At 41.4% G+C, this 10,244-nt stretch overlaps 1 protein-coding gene across 2 annotated transcripts; it reads right to left on the bottom strand.

Moving 5' to 3' along the window:
- Positions 1-255: 255 nt before the first annotated feature.
- On the bottom strand, positions 256-7,191 carry LOC133562136 (chemerin-like receptor 1). Of its 2 annotated transcripts, none has more exons than XM_061916047.1 (2): positions 7,017-7,191; positions 256-1,496 (listed from the first exon to the last, which is right to left on the bottom strand). In XM_061916047.1, exons 1-2 carry the CDS (start codon positions 7,153-7,155, stop codon positions 343-345), a joined length of 1,293 nt encoding a protein of 430 aa, XP_061772031.1. In that variant the 5' UTR covers positions 7,156-7,191; the 3' UTR covers positions 256-342. The 2 variants fall into 2 exon arrangements, with proteins under 2 accessions (XP_061772031.1, XP_061772033.1); XM_061916049.1 differs by having other exon boundaries at positions 6,883-7,021.
- Positions 7,192-10,244: the final 3,053 nt, after the last annotated feature.

The raw sequence follows: 10,244 nt of genomic DNA, 5'->3' as shown, positions 1-10,244 counted from the left end.
TGGTCATTTTGAAGGATATCTATCATATAAAATGTAAAACTCTACCACCGGACCCAGACAAATCCCACAATCCTTTGCAACTTGTGCAGTGAGCATGTGCAATACTGGTAATATGACCAGTTTATGTGTTTCAAATTAATGCAGACATGTGCCAACTGTTTTTTCTCATCGTAAAATGACCTTACATCTGAAAAAGTGTTTACATGTTTTCCAGTTGATACAGGAATATTGTGTGCATTTAAACATAGTCATGGAAACAGAACAGAATACAATGTTTATTTTGTCATATACAATTTCACTGGCTATGTACAATTGGAGTCCTTAGCATGAGCATGGACAGCTTCACACCTCGGCTTCAGAGACTGACCTTTCTTTGCTTCGACTGGTGACCATTGAGTTTGTGTAAGTGTACGAGCGGGACATCTCTTCCTGGAAGGCAGTTTCAAGTACTTTCAGGATGGATTTACGCACTTTGTCCTTAAAATCTTGACCCATGAACACGTAGAGCAGCGGATTGAGGCAGCTGTTGAGAAAAGCCAGGCTGGTTGCTATGGGGACCCCAATAGTGATGACGTGGTCGAGTATGTCGCTCTCATAGGAAGATATGTGATTCACCAGCTCAATCAGAGCCAGGATATGATAGGGAGCCCAACATAGGAAAAAAGTGGCGATAACGGCAGCGATTATCTTAAAGGGTCGACTTGATTGGCTGGCGAGGGTTCGATTCCTGCGGAGACGATGGATTATCACAGCGTAGCAGGAGACGATTACGGTGAATGGGACAACAAAACCCAGAAAGAAGCGGGTCATGGTCATGGCCTGATGGCGGAAGAACCGCAGCTGGATCACGTGAGGTGTCACGTAGTCGTCCGAGAATGCAAAGTTGTTGAAGCAGTTGATGATATTTTCATTGTCATATGAGTTTCCCGTGTCCCTGAAGATGAAGTATGGAGTGCTTAGAATCAGAGCCAGCATCCAAACGCCAAGACTCACACAGGACGCCTTCTGGACACTTCTGTAGTTTTGAGCCCAAACGGGCCACACCACCGACACGCACCTGTCGATGCTGATCACCATCAGGATGTAGACGCTGGCGAACATGTTGAGGAAGCTGATGGTACTGTTTAACTTGCACATGAACTTGCCGAAAGGCCAGTGGAAATCCATAGCCGTGTACGTCACGCTCAAGGGAAGGAACGCCGTGAAGAGAAAGTCAGCCACGGCAAGGTTGAGGAACCAGATCGTGTTGACTGTCTTCTTCATCTTAAATCCCGTCACCCAGATAACCACGCCGTTGCCCAGCACGCCGAGGACAAAAGCCAGGCAGTAAACGATGAGAGACATGATGTTGAGGGACTTCCTCAGCTCGACGTGGTCGTCCTTGTAGTCATACTCGTCCTCGTCCTCGTACAAAGTGCCGTTCGCAAAGGTGGGCTCTGAAGTGTTGATGTCGTAGAAAGGCGTCACGCTCATTAGCTCCATCATTGTTCTGAGACCTGCACCAACAACAACAACAACAACAACAAATATATTACTTATTTTAAAATGGTGATGGTCGATACCCCAAATCTTCTTACCAAGCCAGTAAAACAGAGCTTGTCATCCCTGATACAAATCTATTACCTTATAAATAGGGATGATACATTAGGGATTTATGCTATCTCCATAAGTGAGATCGGCTGATACCACTAATTTTACCGATCACATGTATTATTTAACTTTTTCAATGTATTTTTCATTTAAGTGCGATTCACAGTTTAACAATTTCCGCACACTATTTGAACAAGTTCCTTACTCTCCTTTTTTACATACAAATGTTTGAGCAAAACAAAGTCAATAGTGTACAATAACTAAATAAAATAAACAATTATTATCTATTACTTGTTGAAATATGTTTTGCTCCCAAAGTCCTCAAGTGTCCAAAGGCTTATTACTCTCTGAATGTGTACACTTTAACAAAAACAATAAAAAATTATTTCAATAAAATAAAAATATCAATCTAACCATTTTAGTATCATTGATATACTGACATTACCTTTGGTGTCGACACCACCAATTAATGGATCAAGCTGCCCTCCTTCTAGGGTACATGTCGTGTACTGACTGTGACAATGCTGACAAACCAACGATTGTTGGTGTATTATCCTCTCTGTTTACTATTATTAATCTATTTGTTCATTTCCTGTTGATAGCTGCTCACTTTTTACTGTAACGTAGTTCCATCTACACTTCTTCAATTTTACTAAGCACTTTTTTCCTCAGTTTTTTCTATGTAGTTCAAGTTAAAAGTTAAAGTTCCACTGATAGTCGCACACACTAGGTGTGGTAAATTACCCTCTGCATTTAACCCATCCCTTTGTTCCATACCCTGGGAGGTGAGGGGAGCAGTGAGCACCAGCGGTGGCCGCGTTCGGAAAATCATTTTGGTGGAGTTATGTACTTAACAAAAACGGTGAAATAACTGAAAAACATGTTATATATTTTAGTTTCTTCAAAATAGCCACCCTTTGCTCTGATTAATGCTTTGCACACTCTTGGCATTCTCTCGATGAGCTTCAAGCACACCTGTGAAGTGGAAACCATTTCAGGTTACTACTTCTTGAAGCTCATCGAGAGAATGTCAAGAGTGTGCGAAAAAGGAATCAGAGCAAAGGGTGGCTATTTTGAAGAAATCAGAATATAAAACATGTTTTCATTTATTTGAGCTTTTTTTGTTAAGTACATAACTCCACATGTGTTCATTCATAGTTTTGATGCCTTCAGTAAATAATCATAAAAATAAAGAAAACACATGGAAAAAGAAGGTGTGTCCAAACTTTTGGCCTGTACTGTATATTGTAGCCAGTAACATGCATCATGAGCTCAACTTCATGAATTATTGTGGCCACATGGTGTCGCCAAAACACAATTATCACTCCACTTTGGCCTACTGAAACCCATTACTACCCACCACGCAGTCTGATAGTTTATATATCAATGATGAAATATTAACATTGCAACACATGCCAATACGGCTTTTTTAGTTTACTAAATTACAATTTTAAATTTCCCGGGAGTTTCGTCTTGGAAACGTCATGTAATGATGACGTGTACGCAGGACGTCACGCGTTTTTTGGGAGTATGAGCGCTACGCACACACACAGGTAAAAGTCGTTTGCTTTAACGGCATAATTACACAGTATTTTGGAGATCTGTGTTGCTGAATCTTTTGCAATTTGTTCAATTAATATTGGAGAAGTCACAGTAGAAAGATGGAGTTGGGAAGCTTTGGCCTTTAACCACACAAACACACGGTGATTCCTTGTTTAAAATTGCCGGAGCTGAAACTTTACTATGGATCAGAGCGCGGTCAAGCAGACATGGATCCCAACCGAATGTCAACCAGCAGGTTTCGGTGGAAAATTGTGGTTAAAAAGTTGCCACTTACTGGATATCAGCTGAGCTTGTGTCGTCCGTACAGCTGCCGTCGACACCCGTGAGACATGGCCTCAAGACACCCGTGGACAAACCCCTCCGACTATCAGGTAATATTAAACTCACTAAAACACTAGCAACACAATAGAAATATAAAGGATTTCCCAGAATTATCCTGGTAAATGTGTTTAAAAACATCGGATTACGTCCCAATGCTATCGCGTTTTTTTTTTAACTCGTTTTTTTTTTTTCTAGTCCGTTGCTATCAATATCTTTAAACACAAATCTTTCATCCTCACTCAAATTAATGGGGAAATGGTCGTTTTCTCGGTCCGAATCACTGTTTTTGGTTGGAGGCTACTTTCAAAATCAATGTGAATATGTGAGGAGCCCCCACACTTGCGACGTCATCGTCTGCAACTTCCGGTAAAGGCGTTCTTTTTCAGGAAGTACAAAAGTGGCGAACTTTATCGTCGATTTTCTCTACTAAATCCTTTCAGCAAAAAATTGGCAATATCGCGAAATGATCAAGTATGACACATAGAATGGACCTGCTATTCCCGTTTAAATAAAAAAATCTCATTTCAGTAGGCCTTTAAGGATAATATACGTCCATTCCAGACAGTGAAGAATAAATGGTTTACTGTCGTTCATACCTACTATTGTTCTCTGTTTGACCAATTGCATTTGATAAAACCTTTTCTAGCATTCTAAACTACAAAATAATATAACTGTGTAATTCCAGCCATTGGATCAATATCGGTCTTGGCCAATACTCAAGGCTCCAATTTCGGCATCATATCGGAAGTGAAAAAGATGCATTGTGACACTCCTATCTTAAATTAGGGAGATAGAACAAAAACATATATTTCCTGTCAACGTGATTATCAAGACGCCATATTTAAACAGTGTAAATCATCAACACAGTATAGCTGGAATTAAGTCATTTCATGTGATTAATTCTAACTTCACATTTCCCACAATGTAGCAATATATGAGAATAATATATGAGAATTCATAACAGCCAAACCTTGCTACCAGAGTATTGATATTTTGATATATATATATATTAAGGTAATAATTTTGTAATTTTAGGAGGAATACATGTTTTTACTCTAAAGCTATAGAGGTGGTTTTCAAGTTACACTTAAGTATCGTTGTCTAAATTTTCCATAATCCCATTTTAGACACAACAGTTGCTAGTAGTAGTGCAGTAAATTATTAAAGACTGCTGATGCTGTGTTTAGGCCGGGCCACGTGGGATTTTTTACATTCACTCAGTACAACTTTTATTACTGAACAGTAATCTGACCGTTTATTCGTAATTTTTTCTTTTTTTTTCCCAAGATGGCGCTGCTGTAGTGGCTGCTGTTGGCAGGAGCTCTGTGCTCTTGTGTCATCCTTTTGTGTTTCCCTCTTGTTTTAATTTGTTATTACATTTTTTTACCTTTTGGTCCGGGACTCTTTGGGACTGTGTGACAAGGGGTGGCACTTTCGTGACCTCTGTGGTGCTTTTTTTGTGGACTTCTGGATCTGCCTCCTGGGATCCTTTTGGCCATGGAGACCAGCTGCTGGGTGTCTGCCACACCGGAGTCGGTTTGGAGGGACTGGAGGAGATGCGGATGAGGGGACAGGGCTGCTGAGCTAGCACTGAGCGCTGGAATGGAGAGGCTTCGCGGTGTCTTGGCTGGGTGAGCAGGTGTCGGACACCTCAGTCTCCTTGGACGTATCATCGGCTGTCTTGGTTGCTTTGTTGGGTCTGCTCCTGTCTCTGGCCCTGCTCCCTCCACCCCAGTGGACGATGGCGTGGAACACCGCAGAGGCCACCACAGTGGATATGTTTCTTTTACTTTTTATTCATAGCTGTATGTAGAAGTGTCTGGTTGTATCTGCTGCTTCAATGTCTTTAATGTCCTCTGTGTTCTTTGATGTTTGATGTTTCCCTTTTACACACATGTAAGAGGGGTGTGTACTATGGCTATGAGTTGTTTTTTCCCCTTGGCCTCAGTCTGCACCCCCTCTCCAGGGCCCAAGCTAAGACCGATTTTTTTATTTTATTTTAATCTTCTATTTTTCTTACCCCCCCCACCCTTGTTTACCTGTATCTCATCTTTTTTGTTAGGGGTGCTGGAAGCCGGCAGACCCGTCAGCGATCCTGTTCTGTCTCCCTGTAATGTTTGTTTGATCTTGAATGGGATTGTGCTAAAAATTGTAATTTTCCTGAAGGAACTCTCCTGACGGAATAAATAAAGTACTATCTAATCTAATCTAAAATAACTGCTTCATTCCATTATTGTTTTCCTTAAAACAATAATGGAACAGACTCCCTTTTTAGACCAGTTGATCTGCCGTTTCTTTTCTTTTCCTTCTATGTCCCACTCTCCCTTGTGGAGGGGGTCCGGTCCGATCCGGTGGCCATGTACTGCTTGCCTGTGTATCGGCTGGGGACATCTCTGCGCTGCTGATCCGCCTCCGCTTGGGATGGTTTCCTGCTAGCTCCGCTGTGAACGGGACTCTCGCTGCTGTGTTGGATCCGCTTTGGACTGGACTCTCGCGACTGTGTTGGATCCATTATGGATTGAACTTTCATGCGACTGTGTTGGATCCATTATGGATTGAACTTTCACAGTACCATGTTAGACCCGCTCGACATCCATTGCTTTCCTCCTCTCCAAGGTTCTCATAGTCATCATTGTCACCGGCGTCCCACTGGGTCATTATTGTCACCGATGTTCCACTGGGTGTGAGTTTTCCTTGCCCTTATGTGGGCCTACCGAGGATGTCGTAGTGGTTTGTGCAGCCCTTTGATACACTAGTGATTTAGGGCTATATAAGTAAACATTGATTGATTGATTGATTAAAAAAATGGACCCATCCGTCCAAACGGACGTATAGTGTAAAGTAAAATTGCATTTCTTTCAGATAGAAAATTGGACAGATACTTTGTTGCATTTCACAATGTTTTCCATATTGCTTTATGTCTCTCCCACAAAATATGCAGATTTAGCTATTTTTCTTTATATGGTCATGCTCAAATGCTACAAAATGCCCCAATGGAGTTGATTAATTGAAGTGCACTTTCTCAAATCCAATGGTAAATTGCGTTAGCAGGACTGGACATAGAAGAGTTAATGCAATGTCCTGTCAAACATCCTACTTGTACACAAATAATAATTATAACATCTAACCTAACCAATATTATTTTAATGAACATTTGACTACCCATTGGCTATGTCACAACCAATTTTAATTTTAATTGGCCTATTACCATTTGATGTCACTTTACTTGCATTTTGTTTGTTCTTAGCATCTGTCTTGTATGGCAATTTTGTAGCCTTTTTCTTTTTTGTTTTTTACTGTGGAAAATGCTACATAAATAAAGTTTCTTTCCAAAACGTAAAAAAGGCATACTGCATTAAAAAAACAGATTGCATGTATCGTAAAAATGTTGTCCTCAGTTAAACTTACCACAGAATTGAAGCACAAAACTCAGTTGCCTAATTAATGCTTCGCAATTATTACACTAATTGCAAGTTTCAAATGCATCAAAAAGTACAATAACCTCTGATCTAGATGTGTCCAGCAAAGAAAAGACACAGTACCTTTGTCCGGTGGCGATGTGCAGCTCTGAACAAACTGACTTGACTGATCCGTGGAAGCTGCACACCCCAGTCGCTCTTCCAGCGTGACGTCATTGGCCACATTGAGGCGGTACCACAAGCACCTCTTAGCCCCGCCCATTCTCACTCCTCCACATGACAATCAAACTTCCCTGCACTCCTCATCTTGTTGTTGAATACTTTCTGACTTTAAGTAAACGCAAGTTTGTCCTTCTTTGTTTTTAAAGAACAATAACACCCACCCACGCACACTCACGCATAAAGTAAAGGAATTAAGCCATTCCACAACATGTCTGACGGATGCATATCACTCTGTCCTGGGGAAAGTCCACCAGTGAAAAACAGAAGAGGAATCAAACAAAAATGAATCATCAATTGTGGTTTGTGGAGAAAACAACCTGTGCTATAAAGAGAGGATCTGCGTCTTTTCGCCTCCATCAATCACAATGTGTTGTTCTCAGCGTGGGCTGAGCGCCTTGTTGCATGAGGTTACGTCTAATTGCTAAGTGTGTTGACTTTGAAATGACATCTGGGCACGTAGGTGACATGCTTGCAATTTAACCTCCCTCTGCGTGCAGGGGAAAAAGTCACAGTCGCAGCATCTGTCAATAATTAGAATGCTCCCGACTCTCCCCTTTGCAGCTGTCCACTCCACTTTGACCATTGCTGCTGGAAGGCAAAACAGACCGAGAGGGACAAATTATGACTTACACACACATCTCTGGTTTTAATATAATGTAGTAAAGATAGTCAGTGAACTGTGTATAGCGCCAACCTTTCCTGAAGTACATTAATGGATGGGTGTTGATGGATGGATGGACAAAATAACTTTTTACAACATTTGTTCTCTGTCTCTGTTTTGTATGAACGGCAGTGACACAGAATGAAGTCCCTATAGGACCCAAAGCAGATGACCGAAATTTGACTTTGTTCTATGCATGAGTTTTTTGCACATGAAAATTAATCGGGCTGTAATTTCCCTTAATATCAATTCATTTTTGAGTAATGTGTCGATAACTAACCGTTCTTGGAACGTCCCCTTTCCATCGCCAGACTGGATTTATTTTATTTTGATCACTGAATTAAATGTTTTTGTCTCCCTGGTCCACAATCATTTCAAAACTAGTATGTTTAACATCCAGACAAAAAATAAAAAAGCTAAAAACATGAACCTGGGGATTGGTTGATTGGCAACACTAAATTGATTGGCAACACTAAATGGTCTATAGTGTGTGAATGTGAGTGTGAATGTTGTCTGTCTATCTGTGTTGGTCCTGCGATGAGGTGGCGACTTATCCACGGTGTACCCCGCCTTCCGCCCGGATGCAGCTGACAATGCATATGGTCTTTTTTCTGCAACATCAAGGTATATATTGACGCTTACATAGGTCTGGTAATAATGTTCCCCTTTAAAGTAAAAAAAAAAAGCTATTCTGAGAACCGGTTGGCATATTTCTGGTCTCGTGGGAATGCTTTTTCTCTTCTTCCACATAACCCTACATTCCGGAAACATTTGGCAGTCAAAGTACATGCCCAAAAAGATGCATGTTGGAATCTTGTGGAAGTTCAAACCAGCACATCCCAAGTGCAATCCACAAAATATGCAGATACAGTAGAACGGTATGTCTCACAGCTGCATGGTGAACTCAAACTGTCATGTGTAGCCAGATCTTCAGGGGGAAAAAGTCGTTAAAAGAGTTCAAAATAAAGAAATTCGCTGTAGCCTAATTTGAAAACACTTTGAAATGTCGCACTGCCTTTTTAATTTAGTGTTTCGAAGTGGCGACGTAAAACCAGTAAAGGCAAACCAGAATTCAAACCCCTTGTGGCAGGATTAAAAATCGAGGCAAAAGGAAGACATGTAAAAATATACCCTAACAAGAGCAAGTGGAATGCATTGAGCAATGTAGGAGTGTTGTCGGCAGAGAATCAAAATTAAACGTGCTGCTGTCCCTAAAGTATAGACCTATACCTTGCAGTCAGCATCGCAGTTTAACCCTGTGACCACATTTCCTCCCGCATGGTTAGTCTTCTTGGTTTCTGCAGCCCAACTAGCCACACATTCATACATCTGTTTGACATGATATTGTTTTTTCCACTTTTTTTTTGTTTTCAGAAGAATGTTGCAAAACATGTCAAATAGTCTGTTTCCTTCCTTTGCTTGAATTCAATGTGTTCATTTATAAGAAAGTTGTAGTTTAGTTGTAGCACATTTAGGTATTTAACATCTCAGGGACTGCGTGGGTTCCCTCCGGGTACTCTGGCTTCCTCCCACCTCCAAAGACATGCACCTGGGGATAGGTTGATTGGCAACACTAAATTGACCCTAGTGTGTGAATGTGAGTGTGAATGTTGTCTGTCTATCTGTGTTGGCCCTGCGATGAGGTGGCGACTTGTCCAGGGTGTACGCCGCCTTCCGCCCGATTGTAGCTGAGATAGGCACCAGCGCCCGCCGCGTCTCTAAAGCGAATAAGCGGTAGAAAATGGTTGGATGGATGGGAATAACTTAAATGAGCCGAGTGACTTAATCCAATATTGTTTAATTTGAACAGGAGAAATGTGCAACACTTGAAATTCTATACAGAGTGCAACCTCAAAGACTGAACATCATCTTTGGGTGGCTTCGAGTTTTTTGGATAAAAAATAACAATAATAAATTGCCAATAACATAAAACAGATGCATGTTCATCCGTTAAACTGTTTTTCAAGTGTAAAAATAAGTGTACTGTAAATATTACAGGGCATCGCGGATGCTGACACCGTGGCACTTATTTCATAGTTCTGGACCTTCCATCCACTTCTTCCACTTATCCGAGGTTTGGACGCAGGGGCAGCAGCCTAAGCTGGGAAGCCCAGACTTTCCTCTCCCTAACCACTTTGTCCAGCTCTTCCCGCGGGATCCCGATCGTTCCCAGGCCAATCTGGAGACATAGTCTTCCCAACGTGTCCTGGGTCTCCCCCGAGGCCTCCTACCGGTTCTATTTTATTTCTGGACCTAAAACAATTAAAATGACACTGTAGGGATTTTAGGCTTGTTTTCTTTAAAATGTCAGCACATTTTGGAACACCCACTTTTAGCTAATAAATATGGGCGGTCCTGCATCAGCCTGCTGACGTCACCTACAGAAGCCTGGAGTCAATTTCATATTGCGTAGTACAGCATGGGCCTGATTTATGAAAGGTTTGTGTGTATTAAACCACATGCAAAGC

This window comes from Nerophis ophidion, linkage group LG11 (assembly GCF_033978795.1).
Source record: "Nerophis ophidion isolate RoL-2023_Sa linkage group LG11, RoL_Noph_v1.0, whole genome shotgun sequence".
NCBI classification, from domain to species: Eukaryota; Metazoa; Chordata; class Actinopteri; order Syngnathiformes; family Syngnathidae; genus Nerophis; species Nerophis ophidion.
The sequence above is the reverse complement of the archived record's forward strand: the minus strand, read 5'-3'. Positions and strand labels throughout refer to the sequence as shown.

Excerpts from the sequence above, each read along its gene's own strand:
- LOC133562136 (XM_061916047.1), bottom strand. The coding sequence starts at position 7,155 with ATGGGCGGGGCTAAGAGGTGCTTGTGGTACCGCCTCAATGTGGCCAAT. Across the intron at positions 1,497-7,016 it reads CACATCGCCACCGGACAAAG|GTCTCAGAACAATGATGGAG; the intron begins GTACTGTGTCTT and ends TTGTTGGTGCAG.